Source organism: Arachis ipaensis, chromosome B6, assembly GCF_059453495.1.
Source record: "Arachis ipaensis isolate K30076 ecotype BB chromosome B6, ASM5945349v1, whole genome shotgun sequence".
In the NCBI taxonomy this organism is placed as follows: Eukaryota; Viridiplantae; Streptophyta; class Magnoliopsida; order Fabales; family Fabaceae; genus Arachis; species Arachis ipaensis.
Genome location: NC_142441.1, coordinates 40,897,102 through 40,923,625, shown reverse-complemented (window position 1 = coordinate 40,923,625; position 26,524 = coordinate 40,897,102). Strand labels below are relative to the sequence as shown.

Genomic DNA, 26,524 nt, shown 5'->3' with positions numbered 1-26,524 from the left:
TACGCGTATGCGTCGCCATGCGACTTCATATTCCACGCGTGCGCGTCTGCTTGATGAACGGATTTTTGACGGTTTAGAATTTCACAAATAAAATCTCGTTGCAAGTATAGTTTCTAAACCAACAAACAATCATTTCATGCAAAAATTTGGTTGTCACAAGTAACAAACCCCAATAAAAATAATAACCGAAGTATTCAAACCTCGGGTCGTCTCTCAAAGGAATTGCAAGGAAGTGTTCTTGCTATTGGCTATGGATTGTATATCTTTGGGGTTTGTGATAGGAGACATGAAACATAAATTGCAAATGAAGTAAACTAATAACTAAGAAAGCTCTTGGCAAGGATTGAGAATTAGAAGTCATATCCTCATTATCATCATCAATTGTGACAAGAATTATCCATTGCTCCCACTTAGTCAATCTCTAACTATGAAGGAAAGTCAAGTGGATAAATCAACTTGAGACCACAAGTCCTAGTCAAATCCTAAGGAAAGACTAGCTTTAGTGGAATTCAAGTCAATTAGCAACTTCCAATTATCAATCAACAAAGGAGTTTGATAACTCAAGAGTCTCCAATTACTCAACCAAAGCCAAGAGGAGAAGAATCTACACTAACATTCTTCCAAACATTTAATCAAACACTTGGAAGGCATAAAAGGAAAGCAAGATAAGATTGCAAGAAATGTAGATCTACAACTACCAAAATCAAGGAAATTAATAACAATTCAAATCAACAATAAAGGAAATCAAACATGAATTGCATTAAAGAGAAATAGAAGAAACAAGAGTGCATGAACAACAAAGTAAACAATTACAAGTAATGAAATACAAAACTAAGAAAGCGAAAGTAGAGGAACAAGAATTAGTAAAGGAAAAGTGAATCAAAGCATGAATTAAACCTAGATCTAAGAAATTCTAATCTACCTCTAACCTAATTCTAGAGAGAAGAGAGAGCTTCTCTCTCTAGAAACTAACTAAAACATGATAAAACTCAACTATGTGTTCCCCCTCCCCCCCCCCTTTGACTCCTCTTGATTTATGCATGTAATAGGCTCTGGAATGAGTTGGATTTGGGCCTGGGAAGCCCAGAAATCGCCCCCAGCGTTTTCACTTTAATGAGGTCACGTGCAAGCATCGACGTGTACGCGTGGGTCACGCGTACGCGTCGTTTGGCAATTTTGCTTTCCACACGCACGCGTCATGTATGCGTACGCGTCGCCATGCGACTTCATCGTTTCCACGCGCGTGCGTCTGCTATGCATGCGCGTCGATGAATGCATCCCAAATCCTTGATTTCCCATGATTTCTCCACTTTGCATGCTTTTCTCTTCACTCCTTTGATCCTTTCCTAGCCTTTTCAACCTGAAATCACTAACAAACACCTCAAGGCATCTAGTAGAATCAAAGGTGAATTAAAATTAACCAATTAAAGGCCTAAAAAGTATGTTTTCACACTTAAGCTCAAATTAAGGAGAATATACAAAACCATGCTATTTTGGTGAATAAGTGTGAGAAAATGGTGATAAAACCTCCTAAATTCAGCATAGAATGCACCACCAAATAGTGGTGCATCAATGTGCGTGCCTATATAAACCCCTGAAAGGCCAAAGGTGAGGAAGAGTGTTGTTTATCACAAATGGAGGGTGAGAAAAGTTTTGTTGCTCTAGTTCATTGCTCTGGAAAAATTCAAAAGAGCAAAAGGCATGGTGTGAAATTTACAGATAGAGAACCGCTCAGTATTTTTATCCGATCATCCAGTACGTTGGCAGAGATTAAGCTCAGCATATTACGGAAGCTCAGTGTGTGTGCTTCGAAGTGGGTAAAAAAGTTATTTTACAAGATTCTCATCACCGTTGTGTCAACTTGTGTAAGATATGAGACCTTTGTGATAGGGTCCGATAAAGACATGCAGGTGTTGTTTCACTGTAGGCGGAGTTTTTCGGAGGTCAGAATACCCGAGCTGCTTGCGAAGTTGGAAAATGGTGTCGACAGCTCCGGGGCATCGGCACCGAATCCTCAGTCGACGATGGTGGGTGGTGCCTCGACATCGATGCCTGTGGTAGTAGCAGCAGTTCTGGTTCCTGATTCTCAGCATGTTGCGGTTGTTCATGCCATTGTGCCTCCTGGTGATCCTGATTTTGATTTTGAGACTGAACCGGATCGAGTTGAGAATGCGATACGGGACGATGGTTCGGATGACGAGCTGGTTGCTATTGGTGGGGACAGTGATGATGATATTCCGAGCGATACACCTACACCACATGGAGGTTCTGGTTCTGGAACACAACAGTATCCTCCGCACCTGTCATTGTTGAACTTGGAAGCCGTCGGCCAACACCAGAATGTATAGCCAACCTTCGCCGGCCAGGGTATGCATGATGGGAATGCTTTGACAGAGTTTCAGGTTGGCCAGTTGTTTCAGAGTAAGGAGGAAGTTGTACTTTGTGTTAAAGATTAAATCATTTGACGTGGAGTTGAGTACAGAGTTATGGAGTTTGGTAACGGGTGCACGTGGTTGATTCGTATCACATTGCGAAAACGGAAGAGCAACTGGGAAGTTAGGAGGTACAACGGACCACACACGTGTATGGCCACATCAATATCAAGCGACCACAGATAGCTTGATTATCATGTCAGTATCAACGGCACACACCTGTATGGCAAGTATGGAGGGACGTTGTTGTTGGCGATTGCTCAAGATGGATGCCAGCGGAAACGAGAAAACCTTAAACCCAGACGGCCTCAGCGATGGAAATCGCCAGAATATCCAACTCTATAGCAAGTGGAGAGGACCCGCAAGGTTGCTCACATTCCTGTTCGCAACCCAACACATGCATTGATACAACCACGCCAAAGCGGCCGACCCCAGCTATACCTCCACATGTTGTAACGACCCAATTTTTGGTATGTCTAGATCATACCGAAAAATGAGCGTTACCAACTTGTCTTCCTAATTATTATCTATTACTTATTATATGAGCCTGATTCGTTGTTAAGGCGTAGTTATTTAGCGAGGTATTATTATTTTTTTTAAAACATTTGGACTAATAAACGGAATCATTCACAATCAATTCTCAAATAATAACAGAAACAATAGTTATAAAGAACCACACTTATACACATTTCAAACAGTTAACAACATTCAGTTATCCAGCCTTTATTAGAGTAAAGATCTTTAGTTAGAACACTCCTAGATATAGCTAGATAATACTATATATATATATATATATATATATATATATACAACATCCCATGCCCTGACCTGTTCAAGCAGTCCCTAAGCTGGCACCCAGGCTAGCCTAGACTCTATACTCACCTAGTCCCTCTGAACTACTAAAGCGAGGAAAAGTACGTTCTAAGTCTTCAAAACTCAAGTCAGGTGGAACGTCATCAAAAGGTAGAACATCTTCTACTACTCCTCTGCACGGTCAGACATTGCCACATGACGTCTCTCTAGTACCTCATCAAGTAGCCACATAACAGGAGTCTCGTACACGGGATTTAAGTTAAAGTTTGCTTACAAACGGGGTGTAGATGTTGGCTGGTCTCATAATATATACATATAAACAGATAAGACGGAGTTCACTCTAGACTCAGAAGACTACCTAGAGCGGAATCCTCTTTGCGAAATGATCATCAACGAACTACGAAAGGGTACTCTTACTTCCATTTGAAGGGGAAAGGGAGAGAGAACGGGTAAGAACTGTGGAGTTCTTAGTAGGGCCGGGGTTATTAGTTAAGTTCATTAATTTTGTGTTGTTTAGCAGATAAATAGCAGAATACAGAGAAGCAGTAAATAGAAGATACAAATAAATAGAGAAGATAGAGAAAACAGATAGCAAAACACAAACAGAAGAATACAAGAAAATAACACGAACACAGACACAGAGAATAGAATACAAACAAAGAAAGCATACATTTATGCAACAATCATAATAGAGAAAATGCACAACCAAGTATGATGCATGTCTAGCCCTAGTGCAGGTAATGAGCTCATCTGTCGGTTTCTACCCGCTCCTGATGTAACCCAGCATTACTAGCCGGATATGGCTTTCCTATTGGCTATACCCCTGTGTACAGGAAATAACCCCTCTACCACCACAGGGTCCACTGCACGCAAGAAATAACACATCTGCCACTGCAGGGATGTATGCCGACACACCTTCTGTATACAGGAAATAACCCCTCTGCCACTACAAAAATGGAACAGATGGTCACGGTACTTCTGTAGCAGAAAATAACCCCTCTGCCTTACAGAAATGAAATATGGATCTGTACTGCAGAAAAGCGTTCTCAGTGGTTGCACCACTATCTATCTGACTGCCTCAATGCAGTATATGAATATATTAACATCTCTGAGGTTGCCTTAATGCAACAAATGACGTCTCAATAGGTCCTCTGCTCTGATTTCTCTGTTTAACGTTAGTATTTAAAGCTTATGTAAATTTCGGTATGAATAGTTAGCCTGTCCCAAGTATAAGTTCATTAAGTCTATACTGAAACAGTTTAACTTTTCATACAATACCTAGCCCTAGTCGCAATTCAAGGACTAACTATGTTGCCCTAGTTCGTTCGCTAATCTCTGTCTATTTTTCTGTCATTAATATTTTACAGACTTTTCCTTCAATTTTTATCTTTTCTTCAACTTTTTATCTTTCTTTTATCTTTGCCTCACTAATATGTTCTTACCACTCCCTAAATATTTTATGAAAGTAATTATGAGATTCTGCGCTTAAAGTTGTCTTTCTAAAGCTTTTACGAAAAACTGCTTTTTTCGCATTATTTTATTATTTTTATTAAAATATTATTTTTAATTAAATATTATTATTTAATATTTTATTATTATTTATTATTTTATCATTAAATTTTTTAAAATTACCCTACTTTAACTTTTAACCTTTAAAATTTATTTTTTACCACCCGTAGCTTTTAATATTTCTACTTTAACCACCCTAACTTTCAGAAATTATCAAATAACCCCTCAAACACTAAAATAATTACAACCTTGCCCTTTTTAAGATCTAAAAGGTGTTCTTCAATGTTCTTCACCACACTCTTCGTGTTCTTCGTAAATTTTTCAGATTCTTTCTTTGTTTTCACCCATTTTTCAATCTTTTCAGTAACCGATTTTTACCATAATTCAAAATAAAATTGCAGCCACTAAAGTCCCTTATTTCCCACTTGATTTCAACACAAATTCAACCCCAATTTAAGTCCTAGGGTTCGTTTTTTCAGCATCCATGAAGAACACAAATTCAAAGTTGAATATCATCAAATTTCATCAAATTTTCACTAAAATTTCAACAAGAATCACTCATATAAACAATCAATTTCAAGCACAGCCAAACCATATCATAATCACACAAATTAAACACAATCAATAAAGATTAAATTCGTTAAACCTTACCTGGTTTTGCTGCTCCTAATTCGGCTATACTTTCAGGTGGTCCTTAAGCACTTTTTCCTCCTAAATCACATCAAGAACAACTTTAAATCCAAAAACCCTCAACTAAAAAAATCTTACTCAGCACGTTAGGAAGGGATATTTCACCTTAGCCTTGTTGGAAATTAACGTTTCTTGACCCTCAAGTCAAGTTAAGCATGATTCCTAAGGAAGAACATCAAGAAAACACATGTTTAAGCATGTTTCCTTGAAAACCGAATTGAAGAGGGAGGAAGACAACCATCTCACCTTATTTCCAGCCTTGATATGTTATATGGTTATGTAGAGGAAGAAGAGAGGATCATTTTGGTGAAATCGGAGTTTTGATTTGAGTTTTAGTTCAGCAAAAATCAAGCATTGAAATTTTGGAACTAAGAACTTTTCTCTCCTTTTTCTCTTGATGATTTTCGTCCACAATGAGCAAATGAGGCAGCCTTGGGGGTTTTGGGGGTGTAGGGTGAGTTGTGATTGGTTGGCTTGGAGGTGGATTAAAATAATATTAAAATATCTCTGGTGTATAACTACTAAAACTAGGTGTATCGGAACACTTGTAAAAACATCTCTAAAAATTATTTTCTGAGCTACTAGCATAAATGACACTAGTAATATATTTATTATGAGAATAGAACATGTATGATAAGGCCTTAGCATTACTAAAGTCATCAAAGAGTGCTGGTGCTAAGCTGCACTAGTAAACTGTGAACCCGGTTAAACTGATTCCTATTTTTAACTAAAACTGACCAGGTAACATTATAATATCATTCTAGCAGCTTCTAATACTCATATAATGATAATATTATACTATTATCTCTCTTCTCTCATGAATCAATTCTGGTTTGTCAAACTGAGACTATTTACGAAAATCAAAATCAAAACTCCTAACCGATACGGTTCAAAAACTAGATTCTCTGCGATTGCGTTATTGATATATCAAAGGATTGAGATGCTTGATGATATATCAGAGGTTTTCCCTTTACTAATCTTCCGGAAAAATCCGTGCCTTCAGAAAAGATCTCTCGTACTCGAAAAACAGGGTTGTTACACATATCATCAAGGTTCGCCACAAATGGCAACCACCGTATATGTACCCGGTTCGCACTCTTGTCCCCAAATAACTGAGTGGATAACAGCATCATGATGTAGGCACGTGCGTAAATGAAAACAGTGTCCTCGATCGCATCTGCTGGTAGACCCTAAACCTCTCATGGAACCATGTAAAGTGGACTGTCATCTGCTTGACCTTATTCGGTGGTGGCAGCTCACCGAATAGATCCTGAAACCACTCCCAAGCTGGTCGGGCACCCTCCATGAATTTCTCAAACTCACTAAGACAACCACTCATGGCCTCCCCATCGACAGGCAACCCAAGCTGAAACGCCACATCCTGCAATGTCACTGTGCACTCTTCGAAAAGCATATGAAAGGTGTGCGTCTCAAGACGCCACCTCTCGATGAACGCACTGACCAAGGGCTCGTCCAACCAGAACCAGTGGCTGTTTAACCTGGCTAAGTGGTACAATCTAGCCCTCTCTAAATACGGGATGATCCTGTCATACATGGGCATATTTTGTTGCCATCTCACACTATAGATACACTTAGCAGGCTACACACACAACGCAAAAGACATACCGTAAATAATTAAATTCTGCTATCTACAACAAATCTCCCCATCTAATAACAACAAATAACTTATAGCATGATGAAATAGCGACACAAATTAAACAACTAAACAATTAAACTATTAACCTATTAGTCAATCGTCAAATCAAAATGCGAAAAAAAACTTGTTTTTGGGCCTAATACGAAAAAAGGTTACACAATTAAAAAAGCCCTTCAACAAAAATTGATTTAACACAATTTCAGGACCTCGATCTAATCCCTTTATTAGGTTGGGCTCCATTCAGCATGGATGGATAGATGCCATACGGCCGTTAGCTATTAAGTATTTCGTATATAGCATGACTGTTACCCTCCTCCCAAAAGCATTTCGGCATCTGTGTTATTCTTGGTCTCACCTCTCACCCTGTGAAGCAAAGCTTGTTAAGGAAGGCGGCAAGGGGGAAAGAAATTGGCAACTCCCTTGGGGGAATAAAGAATCGATCGTCTTTGGTTCCCACCAATCGATCTTCTGTAGAAGCAGGAGGTAGCGCGAAAGAAGAATTACAATTGCAAGTCGCCTTGACCCGGTAACCATTAACATTGTAATAATAAAAATATTTCTTACAAAATACAATATAAGGAAACTAAATGAACAAAAACCGCTATACAAACCGATTCCTATATACAGCCTCACTACATTCCACATCCTAACATGCAATGCCAAATTCCAAACTATAAGGGTTAAACTATAAATTCTACTTCCTCTACCTAACAAACCATTTTTCTAATTAATAAATGCCAAGTCCTAAAAAAAATAAATGCTAATACTAAAAAAAAAATTGCTAATGGTAAAAAAAATATAACATATAACTAACCTCGTCAGCAATGACACCGGCAACATGGGTAACACCATTCAGTTGGTACAGGCTCCTTTCTTCTGCCATGGTATCTAACTAGAGGTCGCACTAGGATACTTCGGCCCCGCTCTCCAGTTGCTCTGCCCTCTCTCTAGAATTCTCTCTCTAGAAAAATACAAGATCCACTCTAAATGAAAAATCCGCTGTTGCCTACAACGATTTATATAGGCACCCACACTACACGTAAACCGTTGCTGCCTCCAGCGGTTTACGCACGCATCTCCATACGCACCAGTAGCGGTTTATGCACAACCCAACCTCAACAGAAATCGCAACAGCCTCTAGTGGTTTCTGTGTTTAGATTCTCTCACGTAATCCGTGGCTGCCTATAGCGGATTACGTGTATCTATAGACCGCTACTGTCAATAGCAGTTTCTATAGATATGTGAAACAATGTATTTACGTCTCCTAGATTAAAAATTTGTAAATGGATAAATATGGAAACTAAACAATTTAAATACATAAATTGTCCTGTAAAATATATATATTAAAATATAAAATATATATTAAAAATAAATTAAATTATATATATTTATATATAAATACATGATGAATAATTTTTATAATTTATTTTAATGTATATTTAATATTTTTATATATTTTTTTGTTTTTTATTTTTCTTAATATATTTTAACATGACGTATTAAGAATTGATTTATCCTAGATCTAAATTTCATTTAAAAATTTGACGTTAAACTCTATTTAAATATTTAATATTAGCAAATAAATTATTATATACATAGAACGGAATCCGAATTTCTGATAAATGTTTCAACCAATCCAAGTAGTTAGTTTAATATCTATTATTAAGAAATGAGCATTTACTATATATACGTTTGCTGATTTAAATTTTGAAATTGAATTAAGCCTTTTCATTCTAATATTTTATATATATTTAATTATACTATGGACATATAAAAAAAATTAATACTAAATCAATAATTGGTATAAAATACATTTTAAAATATAAAATATTCGATCGAAATAAATTAAACACTATATATATTTATGTATAAATATATATTAGTTAATTTGGTGATTTTTTTATGTGTATATAATATTTTTGTTTTTCTTTTATTAGTAATACATTTTATTTTTAGATTTTTAATTGTAATTAATTCGTACATTATATCAAACTAAATTCCCAAAGATAACGAAGACCATACCATGAATTTTTGTTTTAATGATGACAATTAGATTTTGAGAAAAAAAAGTTACATAAACAAATATTCTTGCGCCAAGTTTCAACTATGTCTCATTTTTTAATTCTTATTTTAAAGCCCAAGTACCTAAAAATTCTCTGTCATTTTCACACCTAATTTAGTTAGGAACTTCTCTTAAATTTCATACTAAAATTTTGGATGGTTTGCTATGGAGTGATTGAGGAATAAGGGCTTCCGAAGCGTGGCGCTCGTTCCTGCTGAGTTATTGTAGTCCTTAGTGGCTTTGTTTCTCGCTCTGATTTTCTTTTCTTTTGTTTCATACTTGATATAAAATAAAATAAAGTTGATAAAATAAAAAAAAATGAAAAGAATAGTAAAACAACAGATAAACGGTGAACTGAATTTTTTTTTTGGTGCGAAATTTTATGAAGCTTCGTGGACAATGGCGAGAGTTGACGGAAGTTGTTCCAATTTCCACGTTGCAGGTCGGTCCAGTCTCATGGCTTGACTCACTGTATCCCTGGAAATTAAACTGTGCTGGTGGAGTGGGGGAGTACACCGTATAATCATAATTTCATTAGCGTTTTTCTTAAGTTTTTTTTTCTCATGAATTTGAATGACGGTTCAAAAATGATTACAAAGAACAAAAATAATTAAGAGTGTCTTTGACAACTACGTTTATTTTTTTTAAAAAAATAAGCTTTTTAAAATTTCAATTTTTTTATTTGGTTAATTTTTCTCTTTATAAACATAAAAGTGATTTTGATCACAAAATTACGTTTGCAAAAAACAACACTTTTTAACTTTTTTTTTTGCACTTTTAACTATCTTTTAACTATTAATATTTAATATTTATTTTTCTTTTACCAACTTTATCCTTCATATATATTATTGTATTATTTATAGGATTCTTATTATTTTTTTTATAGGAGTTCTTTTTTCTATTATTTATTATTTATATTTTTTTATTAATTTTTATTTGACATTATATATTTTTATAATAGTAATTTTTATGCATTATATTTATTATTATCTTTTTATAATATAATTTATTGATCCCATTAGAAAAAATAAATTAAACAAAAAAATTAACTATAAATAATAATAATATTAAAAAATTATAGCGTACTAAAAATATATTATATAAAAACATATAAGAAAAAAAGTATAAAACAAATTAAACATGTATAAAAAAATATCATTATAATTTAATGTCATGTCTTTTTTAGTAATTATATATCTATCCAAAAATAATTTTAACTAATATTATCTAAACAATATTTATTTTATCAAAATAAATTTTAGTATAGAATTACCAAACATAAATCATATTGACACAAATTTACTTTTATCCAAAATCAATTTTATAGAATCACTTTCATTCAAACTCTAGATTGACAAACCACAATCCAAACACACACTAAATAGTTGCCTTTATGGCAACGGATTCCTTACTCTGTTTTTGATGAACATTAACCGTCATAGAAATATTTAAAATCTGGCCCTGTAAATTTGTTTTTAGAAAATTTAGTAATTAAAATTTTGTTTTTTTTTTATTTTAACACATTCCTCTTTTTTAATCACAATTTTAAAAAAATAGACTACTTTTAATCACAAATTAAAAAAGATGAGACAATTGTCTTTGCGAAGCTTCTTACCTCTTTATACCATGGTCACACCATATATTCAGGTTTTTTTGTGTTGTTGTGTTTTGTATATGTCCCTGTAACATCACCGCTCTTACTCATCTAGGATTCCAGAAGATCACTGCTGCTTCTATCGCCAAGGCTACTGCACCATGATTATGCCGCAGTTGCTGCATATCTAGTCCACCTTTGTGTTAAGTTTCGACGTTACCACTATGTTCCTCTTGGTCACCATTAACTTTAATCTCAGTCTTTTTTTCTCTTTGCCTTTGCTAACAACTCCTTTAAGGTTTTATTTTTTTTAATTTTATTTTATTTCCTTCTCTATGAAAATGATGTGAATTTGGATGCTCTTGTTCTAATAGAATTTCACAGTAAAATTATTGAATAAACAATACTTGTCAAAGTAAGTATTTATGAACAAATATTTTTAACCAGTAAAGATTAATGAACTGCTCAAAATTGTTCTCTTTAGGTGACAATTATGACTTTCACTTGGTGAAGCATCTATCTTTATTTTTGAAATATGAATTTTATCGTTCAACAAGAAAGCAAAATATATTTTCATGATAATCATAATCCTTGTTTTACTTTTGCATGGAAGATTTTAATAGCCTATTGCTTAGACTATTTAAACCTTAACTAATTTTTCTTTAGATTTATACACTATCTCGTTATATATAGTGATACACAATTTATAGTAATTAAGGATTAGAAAGAAACGGTTTTATTCTGTACTCATCTTGAAAAACTTTCTTATTTTGACATTTAAGTGAAAAATAGTGTCGAGATGTAGTCTCTTTTTTTTACTTTGTTTTAGATTTGGTGGATGGCCAACAAGTTAATTGCATGAAATCTATTATAGGCTAGTACTAATTCTTCTTGGTGTTGAGGCTTTTGCCGATGCACTTCTTGTTGTGCCAAGACATTCGCAGGGAACTCTGGACTGACACTTAATATGTGATTATTGCGCTCATGATATGTTTCTCCTTTTTTTTTTTTTGCACATGTCTTCACTTGAATGTTATTTTGTTGATGTTTATTATGAAGAAGCTAGATTTGTATTATTATTGTACCACCCTCCAGTTATGAAGTTGTACTCCACAAAGAGTGATACAATGATTTTTCACTCTAATGACTTTTAATTTGTAGACTCAAGGGTGGGTTGTGCATACCCGAACTAGCGCATTATTTGATTTGCAGGGTGTCATTCGACACATTTAAATGACAATAATGGCACCATTGTATCACACACATCAAGGTGTCAATGTAACTCATCGGGTATGATAAGTCCTTCGTACGGCCAACCAAACAAATTACAACATATTATTAGAAAATTAGAAAATTACGATCGTGTTGAATATTAACATACATAGAGCAAAAATACTAACCTCTGTCATATAATCTATTTCCTGCCTAAAATTGATCTTCGATGTCTGATGGAAGATTCCGAATTATATATCACTTATTCAAAACTAGAGACAATTGAAAATTATAAAGTTCGCACACTTTTTAAAATACTATTCCTAGTTAAATCAAAAAGTCATAAGAAAGAGTTTTTAATTAAGCTAATTCCAATATTAAAATTTTTAAAGTAATACTAGAATCCAAAATAGTGTTAGAATATTTTCCAACAATTCTAATATTTAGGATGAAGAACAAAAACTCAATCATGAAATAGATCAATGGTGCATGAAATTGTGATTCACACTTTTCACAATTCCGCACAACTAACCAGCAAGTGCACTGGGTCGTCCAAGTAATACCTTACGTGAGTAAGGGTCGATCCCACGGAGATTGTCGGCTTGAAGCAAGTTATGGCTATTTTGTAAATCTTAATCAGGAGATTAATGATGAGAGTGATTGTATTTATGAAAGATAAACAACATGAAATAAAGGATACTTGTGATTCAGTAATAGAGAACAGGTTGAGGTTTTGGAGATGCTTTGTCTTCTGAATCTCTTACTATCTTCTTCTTCACACACGCAAGGCTCCTTCCATGGCAAGCTGTATGTTGGTGGATCACCGTTGTCAATGGCTACCATCCATCCTCTCAGTGAAAATGGTCCAAATGCGCTGTCACCGCACGGCTAATCATCTGTCGGTTCTCACTCATGTTAGAATAGGATCCATTGATCCTTTTGCGTCTGTCACTACGCCCAGCACTCACGAGTTTGAAGCTCGTCACAGTCATCCCTTCCCAGATCCTACTCGGAATACCACAGACAAGGTTTAGACTTTTCCAGATCTCAAGAATGGCTGCTAATAATTCTAGCCTATACCACGAAGACTCTGATCTGAATCAGGAGGCTAAGAGATATGCACCCAGTCTAAGATAGAATAGAGGTAGTTGTCAGGCATGCGTTCATAGGTTGAGAATGGTGATGAGTGTCACGGATCATCACATTCATCAAGTTGAAGTACGAGTGAATATCTTAGAATAGAAACAAGCGTGATTGAATGGAAAACAGTAGTAATTGCATTAATTCATCAAAACACAGCAGAGCTCCTCACCCCCAACCATGGGGTTTAGAGACTCATGCCATAGAAGATACAATATGAAGTGTAAAATGTCATGAGGTACAAAATGAATCTCTAAAAGTGGTTTTTATAATGAACTAGTGATCTAGGATTACAGAAAATGAGTAAGCTAGAATAGTTAGTGTAGAAATCTACTTCCGGAGCTCACTTGGTATGTGCTTGGGCTGAACATTGAAGCTTTCACATGTAGAGACTTTTCTTGGAGTTAAACGCCAGCTTTTGTGCCAGTTTGGGCGTTTAACTCCAGCTTTTATGCCAGTTCTGGCGTTTAACGCCAGAATAGGGTAGAAAGTTGGCGTTCAAACGCCAGTTTGCGTCATCAAAACTCGGACAAAGTATGGACTATTATATATTTCTGGAAAGCCCAGGATGTCTACTTTCTAACTCAATTGAGAGCGCACCAATTGGGCTTCTGTAGCTCGAGAAAATCCATTTCGAGTGCAGGAGGGTCAGAATCCAACAGCATCTGCAGTCCTTCTTCAGCCTCTGAATCAGATTTTTGCTCAGGTCCCTCAATTTCAGCCAGAAAATATCTGAAATCACAGAAAAATACACAAACTCATAGTAAAGTACAGAATTATGATTATTGAATTAAAACTAGTAAAAACATAATAAAAACTAACTAAAATATACTAAAAACATACTAAAAACAATGCCAAAAAGCGTATAAATTATCCGCTCATCAATCAATGTATAAACCTCAAATATAATAAAACACTTAAATTAATAATCCATAAAAGAGATAAACAGAGCTTCTAACCTTAACAGGGGAGATTAATTGCTCATGGTGCAGAGAAACCAAGAATTAGGATTGTATAGTAAAATGTCCCCCTTCGAATAACTCTTTGGACTTATTTAAAACCTAAACAAAAACCTAAAATTTAAATTCAAACTAAATCAAACAGAATCAAATCAAATCATATCTTTTCCTAATCAATCTTAACTAATAATGATCTTCCTTGTAATTAGGATTCAAAACTTGGTGTGTTACTTCATTGGAATCATGGGCTTGCAACTTGATCTTGGGTCAACAAAGTATGCACTTGAAGTTAGAGAGATTGGTGAAGGATTGGGATGCCATGGGAATTGGCCCATGAAGTGGCGTTGGACTTGAGGGAGTAGCGTTCAACGCCAGACCTTATTTATAGTTCTTAAGGCCTCTATCTGATTGGCATTGAACGCCAAGTGAAGTGGCGTTAGATGCAGATGGAGTGGACAGGCTACTAGAGTGCTTCTGGAGGAGTGGCGTTGGGCACCAGATTTTTGGGCGCTGAATTTTGTGACGAAAAGATGATAGTCGTGTGCCCCTCAAACTCGATGTCCACGATAGACATATGCATATCAATCTGAATTTCCGGATGTTAGATTTTTAACGCTATTAAAAATGCCTTATTTAGACCTCTATAACTCAAGTTATCATCACTTTAATACAAAGAGGTCAAGTTTGACAGTATCACTAAGTTTACTGGAAGTTGGTTTTATGATTAGCATTGAACGCTTGGCTTGTGGTGTTAGATGCCACCTTCTTTCCTTACTCCCAGTGCTTCTCTTGCTTGCCTTTCTCCATCTTTGTTCTTGCTCAATTTCTTTTACAACTTCCTAGCTAAACATATCAAAACTCAAAACAACTCCAAAAAATATTAATTAAAACACAAAAATCTCAACTATAATAAGGAGATCACTAACTTTATTTAAAGAAATAATAAAGAAAATAACTAAAGATGCTCATACATCACAACACCAAACTAAAGATGCTCATGCTCATGATGAATTTGATGATGATAATGAGTTTGGTTGATAATGATTATTGATTGGCAAGCGCGTGAATTTTGTCCCGCTTGCATTATTGATGTTGTGGGATGGTGGTTCGTCCCGTCCATGGTGAGGACGATGGCGTTGTCCCGCTCACGAATAAACAAGTTGAGGATAAAGAATTCTCTCTCTTGCTGCGATAGACAAGTTGAGGATGAAGGATTCCCACTCTTATTGTGGTGGACAAGTGGGATTGAGAATTTCCTCTCTTATTACATCGAAAAATTAGATGGAAAGTTAAGGATTCCCTTCGATTCAATTTCTGGCTGTAGTGTGAATGAGTTAGAATGAACGATTCCCTATAGTTGCATCACAGTCTCTTTTTGGTTTCAAGATGAGAAGGCACCCTTCTTTGAGTGAGACAGTACTCTATTATTTTTTTTTATGGCACAGCCAATACCTCCAGGAGAAGGTGAGAATGCACTCTCTTTTGTTTCATATCATTCCTCGATTTAATTCCTCCTGGGGATGCGCAACTGAGAGATGATATTCAGATTAGCTACTAGTTGTGTTGGATCTGGCAGTGCAACTGACACGCGAGCACACGGCTAATAGGATAGAGATGCATCATACTGCAGTTGTTTGAAATTGCTTGGGTCTGCATAATTATTTTGGCTTGTCTATTTGACATTTTGTTAATTAACTGTTAACTGTATTATTTATTGTAATTGTTCTCTAACTGTATTTGCTTTATATTGCTTATTGTTTGTGTTTGACTTCATTAATGAGACTTGGGAGTAGGATTAAAGATGATGACTGTTGGAAATGGATGGGATTAATGGTAGTTCAAAATATGTTTAACTGAGCAAATTAATCTTGTATGGATTAGTTAAAACCTTAGGCTTAGATTCCTGTGAAGTTGGAGATTAGAATTATCTAGTGGGTTCATATTTTTTTATGTAGTTTTTATTTAAACCGGTTATTCTACTGAAAACTTTCGGGTTCTCACCTATCGTGGATTTGTTGTTTTTCAGATACAGAATGCAATGCACTTTGTTGAGGGTGCAGAATTCTAGATGATGAAGCGAAAAAGATCCTTTTGAGATTTATTTTGGCTTTAGAATTCTCTCCACTTTTAAAACTTTATTATATATTCTGTATATTCTTCTTAGAGACTTTTACTTTGGAGAAACAGGTTTTCTATTTTGTAATATATATATATATATATATATATATATATTCTACTTTTGTATCCAACTTTATTCGCTTTAACACGTTCATTGTGGGTTTAACGATTTTCGATATTTATTTTTTTTTCACGGGCTCCTAGTTATGATATTATTCTTCTATATTATGTATGCATATCTCTTTTAAGTGTATCTTAACGTTTTACCATCTTTAATTTATGAGTATATATAGCGTAAAGCTCGGTGTGTTAGAGTATTACATATTTTATGATGAGTTTTAAATATGGATAAGATTCTAATTGATTATATTTCAAATTAAGTTATAATTCGATTCATAAGATTTCAATTTGAAATAAGATAAGATAAGGTTTGGTCAAGAAATTGATAATAAGGATCAATCTTAGTGTGAATATACATAATATCTTCATACTATTAAAGAAAAAAGTTTTATTCACTAGCATATTTAGATATTGGCATCTAACCCGTCTTATTTCGATAAAATTTTAAGTACAAAATTGATCAATATTACTTTCTCTGCATGATATAAACACTTTGTAATCTTTTACTAGTGTCCTGATACAGTCAAAGAGAAATTACCCTACTGTATTTGAGATATATTATTATTTGATTTGATTTAATTTTTTTATTTTATTTAAATAATTTAAAATTTTAAAATATAAAATTTTTAATTTAAAATTTTGATAAATATAATTTAAATTAACAATTTAGTTCAATTTAATACAAATAAAAATTAACTAAATCTAATACAAATAAATGTAAATCGATATTCATATTTTGTTTTATTATATCTTGAATCGTTAAAGTGATTGAAATATTATATTTCGAAAAGGATATTGCCATATGTGAATCTCTTCCAATAGTATATATTTGATATAAATTCTTTTACTACATGTAAAAAAAAAAGGTTTTACTATGTCAATAAATAAAACTAAATCCTTCTTAATTTTATTGTTTCGTGTTGGATTGTAGACAAAATTGTTCCTATTTATCTTTCTCGATAAATTAGTAACGAAAATTTGATAAATTACTAATATTTGATCTATTAAAATATTAGATAAATTATTTTTTAATAAATTTTGTTTAAAACATAATTAATTAATTTTAAAATTTTAGAAAACTTAATAGACTAATTTATCTTTTTATTTTATTGGAGAATAATGTACTTATGTTTTTAAAAAAATGTTAATTTTACTTTTTAAAATATAATCTATTTATTCAACACACAATTTATTAAGAATTAATTTAAGATTCAATATTTGTAAATGATGAATGGGCTTGAGTTAGCGTGACATGTCATGACTACAAATCATGAAATCAATCAATCAACGAGGCTAGCTGAAGAGTATTAATGCACGTTGTTTTAAATATGTTCTCTTGAAATGGAAGCCAATTAAGTTTTGAGTTTTGAGAGCAGAAATAAATAAACGAAAGCATGGCATTGTTGCACATCCTTCAATCTAGCCTCCCATTTCTCTCGGCCATTTAATTTCTTAAATCCAAAATCAAAAGACCCTTTTGACCCAATTCAATCCAAATGCATGTTGTTGTTGTTGAAGAACAATATTGATGCCATGCATGATTATCATCATCATCTTAATTCCTTGAGTTTGCGGGCGGGCTTCAAATTATGGAAATGAATTATGGAATGAGGAAGAACATTATTATTAATAATGGCGTATTCCTCGTTTTACTACTCTCATGTTTTCTACCACGTGTTCAATCTGCGGACCCGCAACCAACTTCTGCTATGATACCATCATTTTACACGGAAGAAATTTACAAGGAGATTGAAGCTCTTGCCACAGTTTTAACGATAGATATCAAGAAAAACCTAGGCTACTGCATTAAGGATATGTGCGTTGTCTTAGCTTTGATCTCTTGTGTGTGTGTGTATCTATATAAATAGATATAGTATTACTTAATTAGTCACATCTTTGTATTATTTATGAACATGCAATTCATTGCAATTTCCCATCTTTTTCAGAAAAAAAGATTGGCTGGAAGCGTTTGATTTCAAGGGCAAGTTAGATTTCGTCGATGGTTGTGTTAAGCAAAAAGGTATGACAACTCTCCTAATAATAATATATTGAGACGTATTTTATTCTTGTAGTGAAATTAACATTTGTTTTTGAGCAAAAATATTCTCTAACCTCCAAAATTTAAGGAAAATCTGGTCAGGTGTATATATTAGGAATAGTGCAGATAATCTAACTCCGACCGTTATTTTGATGTTCATGTAGCGTTGCTCATTTCTTAAATATTGGAGTTATTTGTGCAAGTTGTATAGACTATAAAACTTGATTATGGGTTTTTTTGGCTAGCATCCATACCCTACTCTTTTCAGTGCAATTAGCTAATAGTCATAATTTTTCGAAGTAAATACGCTGTATAACAATAACGAATAAAAAGTTGTAGAGATTTAAAAACTTGAGATGAAGGGTTTCTTGACTAGTATCCATACTATTTTGAGTGCAAAGAGATTTAGATATTAGTCATCATTTTCAGAAGTAAGTACCCTAGACAACAGTAAAAAAGAAAAGTTGTACAGACTCCAAAGCTTGAAATGGAGAGTTTCTTGGATAGCATCCAACTATTTTGAGTGCGAAGAGATTTAGTCATTAGTCATCTTTTCCATAAGTAAATACCCTAGATAACAACAAAAAGAAAAATTGTATAAACTCTACATGTTGACATGTTTCCTAATGAGAGCTTTCTCAAGTGTTGAATGCTCAGCATGTGAGGGAAGTGGGAGAAAATGATGGTTCACAAAAGTCTAAATGTTGAGCATTGTATACACTGCTGAGAGTAAAACATTCTTTATGTTCTAAGAATTCCTGAAAAGTGAAAGGCATATTTTTGTAGTGTGAAGGAAACTAATGGATTCATGGCAGTGGCATAAAGTAGAATATAATGCAATTGAATTGACAGGGGATTTCAGAGATCGGATGTGCACAGCAGCGGAAATAAGGTACTACTTCAGGAGTTTGTTGCAAGGGGGTTCAGATGGGAATTATGTGAAACCAAACAGGAATTGCAACTTGACTTCATGGGTTCCTGGTTGTGAACCTGGTTGGAGTTGTAGTGCTGATGAGCCTATTGATCTCAAGAAGGATAATAAGGAGGAAATTCCTTCTAGAGTTTCAAATTCCCAACCTTGTTGTGAGGGCTTCTTCTGCCCTGAGGGCTTGACTTGCATGATAAGTAAGTGGAATGTGATTATATTTATTATAAATTACAGTTTCTAGTCTTTCTCTATATTTTGAAGTTTTTAATTAAGTTTTTACTCTATTTTAAATTTTGTAATTAGGTTCTTATTGACTTATTGTGCATAAAATATTAGAGTTAACAACATTTTTCTTTTCAAATTAAAGATACCTACATTTAGCATTAAATCTCTAATTCTGAACATCTTATTTTTAAAGTATTCTGTTAACTCTAATGATTTTTGCATAGTAAAGATCTAATTATAAGATTTAAAGCAATATAAATATTCAATTGAAAACTTTTAAATGATAGGGACTTAATTATAAATTTAGTAAAATCGTAGAAACTGAAAATGTAATTTAACCATCCTATGATGATTTCACTTAAAATTCTCAAACTATTTTCTAATTGATTTTCCTCTTAATGAAGCTTGCCCCCTTGGTTCGTATTGTCCAATTTCAACACTAGATGCACAAAATGGAGTATGTAACCCGTAAGTTCTAATTAATCTTACATCCATAGTGTATGAAAAAAAGAAAGTTTGATTTGATAAAAGTTTGATTAATGTTTCAAAATACACAAAAATTTGCATGGCAGATATGGTTACAAGGTCCCTGCAGGGGACAAGAATCATAGTTGTGGTAGTGCTGATACTTGGAGTAGTGCTGTCAACAATACTAACATATTCTGTGAAGCAGGACATTATTGCCCAACTACAACCCAAAAGTCTGTTTGCAATAAGGGGTATTCAACTGCATATTTATTTTTGGCTACTATCACTGCCTATTCCACACATTTGCTACTATTAATCGGAATCCACACTCACTAGTACAATTATTGTTGCGCAATTTCAGATACTATTGCAGGGCTGGATCAACTGATCCAATTGGTGAGTCAAATTTTATGCCATTATGTGTTCTTAAACCATAGATACACGGAACGGACTGCGTTCTAGTATGCAATATGTGGTACACGGATATCTATAAAATATTTTACATAAAAAATATACATATAATATTTTGATATGCAGATAAATTGGTATGCGATACGCTACTTAATTCACGGTAATATTTTATGTAAAAAATATACATATGACCTTTTGATATGCAGATAAATTGGTACGCGATACCCTACTTAATTCACGGTACAATATATATAAAATATTTTATGTAAAAAATATACATATGACCTTTTTGATATGTAGATAAATTGGTACGCGGTAGGCTACTTAATTAATAAATTCATGTAACTATATCTTAAATATATTGCAAGAATTTGTAATGTCTCTAAGATTGAACTGAATATATTCTATAATTAGGAAGATTCTACAATTATCTACCAATAATTGGACATTTACTTTTCTATCCATTTGCAAGCTCTTCTTTGTTTCATGAGAATAGAAAATATCAAAGTAGGCATCAAAAGATCATCTACCAATAATATTTTATTTTCTTTTAAAAAAATTATTATATTTAGTTCTTTATTATTTTTCAGCATGCTCCAAGTTGAGTACCTGTAATCCAGAATCTGAAAGCCAAACGATGCATGCTTATAGTGCTTTGCTCATTGTAAGTAGATTTCGATCAAGTACTGGATGAAGGTCATCTTGAAGTTCCTCTCTATTCATTTTGCTTCACTAGCTATGCTGTATTAAAATCTTTCATTCAAGTCTAATTAATTTGTCTTTTTCATTCTTTGCATTTTCTCTACAAATCTTCTACTTATCTTGTAAGAGAAGAAAAAAAATACCATGAGATCAACATATAAGTTCCGCTAATATTACTTTCTTTTTGAATTTATGTGTAGGTGGCTTTGAGTACACTCCTAGTCTTCATTTATAATTGTTCTGATCAAGTTCTTGCGACCCGAGAAAGAAGGCAAGCGAAATCCAGAGAACGTGCAGCAAAGCATGTTAGAGAAACGGTGCAAGCACGTGAAAGGTGGAAGATGGCAAAAGATATTGCCAAGAAGCGTACAATGGAGTCGTTGAATCGCACCTTCTCGCGAAGGAAGTCACAGAAGATGTCAGATCTTCCAAATACCATGGCAAATGTAGAGAACAACAAGGAGCCTAGCAACCTCTCCAAGATGATGGATTCCATTGAGAATGATCCCAACAGTCAGGAAGGCTTCGACGTGCAGATTGGAGATAAGAATGTGAAGAAGCAGCAGATGACAAAGGGAAAGAATCTGCATACACATAGCCAGATTTTGAGGTATGCTTATGGCCAGATTGAGAAGGAGAAAGCTCAGCAAGAGAAGAACACTAACTTGACATTCTCAGGAGTGATATCGATGGCCACCGAACAAGGAGAGGAAGTGAGAAAAAGGCCTGTGATTGAGATAGCTTTCAAGGACATAACTCTCACTTTGAAAGGGAAGAACAAGCATCTTCTTAGGTGTGTGTCCGGCAAGTTCATGCCAGGTCGAATTTCAGCTGTCATGGGACCCTCAGGGGCAGGGAAAACCACATTCCTTTCGGCTTTGGTAGGAAAAGCCAGAGGGTGCAATATAACAGGTGAAATTCTTATTAACGGAAAAAATGATTCCATTCACTGTTATAAGAAAATCACTGGTTTTGTGCCACAAGATGATATTGTCCATGGAAACTTGACAGTGGAGGAAAATCTTCGTTTTAGTGCAAGATGCAGGTATTTGTTTGATTTTTTCCTATAAAGCTTAGTTTATGAATTTTTTTTATATTGGAATTAAATAATTACAAATTCATTTCATTTTATATTTTGCTATCTTCTAAGCTATTTTTCTAATTTCTATCCTCATTTCAATCTTTGGTTTTTTCTTAATAATGAAGACTATCGGCGGACTTGCCGAAAGCAGATAAGGTTTTGATTGTTGAGAGGGTAATTGAGTCCTTGGGACTTCAGCCAGTGAGGGATTCTCTAGTCGGCACAGTAGAGAAGCGAGGCATCTCCGGAGGACAGAGAAAACGTGTAAATGTTGGCCTGGAGATGGTGATGGAGCCTTCCTTGTTAATCTTAGATGAGCCTACAACTGGCCTTGACAGTGCATCTTCCAGTTTGCTACTTAAGGCTCTTCGACGCGAAGCTCTCGAAGGCGTTAACATTTGCATGGTACTTCATCAACCAAGGTAAAGCATTTCCTTTTTGAGTTCAACTGGTTTGTAGCAGCTTTATTCAACTTGAAATAGAGTAGTTGAAATCTCTTTGGATTCATGAATTTCAGTAATTGCGAATAACACAATTTAAGCCTATGTTACCAATACACTAAAATCAATCACTAAAGCACATGTTAAAATAAAAATATACATTGAAAATAAATTAAATCACAGATGTACAAATAATATAGCACAATTTTAGTAGTTAAATCACATTGATTTTAGTAGTTAATTTTAGTGTACAAATAATATAGCACAATTTAATATAGGTTAAATTACTTAATCCTTATAATTTTACGAAATTTATATTAAACTTCTATATTTTAAAAGTTTTTAATTGAATTTCTACACTAATTTAAAATTTGTAATCACATTTTTATCATTCTTAAAATGTTTAACTTAACCAAATATGTTTTGATATTTTTTAGTGATGTGAAATGAACAAAAATATTTTTGTAACGTTTATTATTAAAAAAGATCTAATTATAAATTTTAAATTGATGTAGAGACTAAATTAAAAAATTTTGAATGTAAAAAATTAATTATAAATTTTAAAAATTTATAGAGACCGAAGAGTAAAGAGTAATTTAGCCTTTAATATATTCAAGAAAAAACGATATAAATAATAATTGATTAAAGGATAAATTTTGATGGATACTTCGTCGCACCTATATCTTAATCTTCTTCACATTCTGCAATCTTATTCTCTTTTAATATTCCAACTTAAACTTGTCTTGCTTCCTTTCATTGGTTTTGTTGTGATGCAGCTATACTTTGTTTAGAATGTTTGATGATATAGTGTTTCTAGCCAAAGGTGGCCTTACTGCATATCATGGCCCTGTGAAAAATGTAGAAGAATACTTTGCCAGCATTGGGATTCCTGTGCCGGACCGTGTGAATCCTCCAGACCATTTCATTGACATTCTAGAAGGTTTGGTGAAACCGAGTGCAACAGGTGTAACTCATGAACAACTTCCTGTCAGATGGATGCTTCACAATGGATATGCAGTGCCACCAGATATGCTTCATTTTGTTGATCAAATCGCAGCGGCTTCTGGTGGCGCAACTGTGGTTCCTACAAGTCAGTCAATAAAGGTTACTGAGAATGAGCAATCTTTTTTCTCAGAGTTTTGGGAGGATTTGAGGGATAATATTCAGAGCCAACTAGATCGCCTTGAGGCGATCTTTATGACGTCGAAGGACTTATCGAACCGGAGAACTCCTAGTATAGCCAGGCAGTACAGATATTTTATTGGCCGGTATGAATTAGTGCATATAAATTTGTGTATACATCCATTTAATCAATGCATGTGAATTTCTACATTCTTCATTTTTCTAATCAAGTTTGTTTAGCATTTCTCTTCACACCACACTAGACAAAAAGATTAAATATATTTTACACATACACACACATTTATTTAAGCTAGTCTATGGATGCAAAATGTAGTTCTTTCAACATGAACATATGGCCTTTTTGGTAACTGCCTCACAATATAAATGTAGGAAAATTGAGAGAGACAAACGTGATTTGAAATGAAAATTATACAAAAACAAGCAAATTTTAAATTCCAGTTGTGTTGCTTGTACTCAAATTAATCTCCTTTCAGGGTCGGTAAGCAGCGGCTGAGAGAGGCTAAATTACAAGCTGTAGACTATCTCCTTTTACTAGTTGCTGGTGCTATCTTGGGAATGCTCACTAAAGTGAATGATAACTCATTTGGCTCCCTTGGTTATACATTTACAATCATTGCCGTCTGTAAGTCAAAAAGAAGGGGGAAAACATCTTATTAAGCATGAATTTCCACATTGGATAAATCTTTTTCCAACTAATAATTTCGCTTTCACATGTATAAAATTATATTTGCAGCTCTACTCTGCAAGATTGGTGCCCTAAGATCATTTTCTAATGACAAGTTAAATTACTGGAGGGAGAGCGCCTCTGGGATCAGTAGCCTGGCCCATTTTCTATCTAAAGACACAGTTGATCTTTTCAACACAATCATCAAACCGGTTGTTTTTCTATCCATGTTCTACTTTTTCAGCAATCCGAGGTCAAGCTTTGCAAGTAACTATGTAGTGTTGCTTTGTTTGGTGTACTGTGTGACTGGCATAGCTTATATATTCGCCATCTACTTCGCCTACAGTCTTGCACAGCTGGTATGGATAGTGTCGATGAACAAACTCATCCCTTGGTCATTATTTGGTAATTATCTTTGGACAGAAAAGACGTGACTTTTTGTGTTGTCATGTCTTTATTTCTGTATTTCTGTCCTAAGACAGGTACCAAATACAATCTTAATGTTTCTAAACATAACGATCGAAGAAAGAAAAATTCTTCTAAACATTTGTTTTCTTGATAGTAAATCGCATTTCTTTCTTCATTCCTTTTTTTTATTTTTTTTCTTCATTTTGTTTTTTCTTTTTGTGTCACCTATAGTGGTCAGTGTTGCTTCCTGTGGTTATGACCCTCATTGCAAAACAAAACGACGATTCAATACTCATGCACATTATAATGAAAGTTTGCTACCCAAGATGGGCTTTGGAGGCCTTTGTCATTGCAAATGCTGAAAGGTCTGTTTTAACTTCTAACCATTGACTTCTTTTTTTCTCATTTTCCTCTTCTTGTATGTATATAATTCCATCTTAGCCTAGCAATATATATTATATGGGAAGTTTCTTCGACAAGGCAAAGTTAAAAACATTATAAGTTTATAATTGATATAAAATTTATATACATTCTTCTTCTTTCTTTCTTTTGCTAAGCCAAATTTGCTAAATTTTGAATGTGGCGATGTGTTCTGATCAGGTACACTGGGGTGTGGCTAATAACACGATGCACTTCACTGCTGGTGAGTAGGTATAATCTTGGGGACTGGGACTTTTGTCTGATTGCCCTTGTTGTTTATGGTATCGTTGCCAGAATTGTGGCCTTCTTTTGCCTTGTTATTTCCCAAAAGAGGTGATTTATCAGTGTACATTACATTACGAATCATAGATTTTGTTCATAAAATACCCTTGTAAGTTGCAACTAGAGTTAGTTTCCAATTTGATGTAAGATAATGCTGCCAGTTAAAGTGGCATTAGCAGTATAGGTGTATATGTGTCATTATCATTTAGCTTCTTAGGAATTTAATATAACTCTATTTTTTTATCTTCTCCCCCTTATTTGCTATGGATTACTTGGAACTAATTTGTGAATTAACGAACTTTATGTTTCGGGTTCAGTGGTTCAACATTTGCTTTCATCTGTTGATTTATATAAATGGCCGGAAAACTTTTGCTAGGATTTTGGATATTTTGACTTTGAATAATACCTTTACTCTAAATAAACTTACTTTCTTATTAAAGGTAAATTACAAAAAAAGTGATGAATACTATCGAATTTAGCGTCGTCTATTAGTAGTAATTTTATCGTTGGATTTTCTTACAGTTGAAACAATAAATTTGTTAGCGTAAAAATTTGTCATCGGATTTCTGTATTCGACAAAAAATTCGCTGATAATAATTAGAGAAAAAATAAAAAATACACGCTAAATTTAGGTGGGATTTATTAATCCGACGGTAACCTGAATTAGTAAAGCACTGCATTTTGGCAACTACCATCTATTCGTTATCATCAGATTTATCCGCTGATAAATTCGACAGTAATATTGCCCTAAATTCAAAACAAGAAACCCTCCCCCTTACTTTTCGAAAGCTCTTCTTTATCCATTCCTCTCCTCTCTCTTTCTCTCTCCCATGTAACCATTATAACAATCCAGATTTTCAATGACGAACTTCTCGAGTTTCAAACGTTAGAAAAGTCGTAAAATACAAGTGACACGAATAGACACTATTTGACGAATCGATTTTGAATATGCAGAAAAATAAATTATAATATTTCAAATATAAGAATATTTTCAGATAATAATGCTTG

The 26,524-nt window shown here is 33.9% G+C and overlaps 1 protein-coding gene across 1 annotated transcript; it reads left to right on the top strand.

Moving 5' to 3' along the window:
* The first annotated feature begins 17,901 nt into the window (after nt 1–17,901).
* Nucleotides 17,902–25,631, top strand: LOC107646784 (putative white-brown complex homolog protein 30). Its single transcript, XM_016350942.3, has 14 exons — nt 17,902–18,122; nt 18,253–18,326; nt 19,197–19,469; nt 19,902–19,965; nt 20,070–20,216; nt 20,327–20,361; nt 20,967–21,040; nt 21,279–22,123; nt 22,285–22,581; nt 23,376–23,867; nt 24,216–24,364; nt 24,476–24,765; nt 25,046–25,179; nt 25,415–25,631. The coding sequence occupies exons 1-14, from the start codon at nt 17,902–17,904 to the stop codon at nt 25,569–25,571; spliced, it is 3,252 nt and encodes a 1,083-aa protein (XP_016206428.3). The 3' UTR covers nt 25,572–25,631.
* Nucleotides 25,632–26,524: the final 893 nt, after the last annotated feature.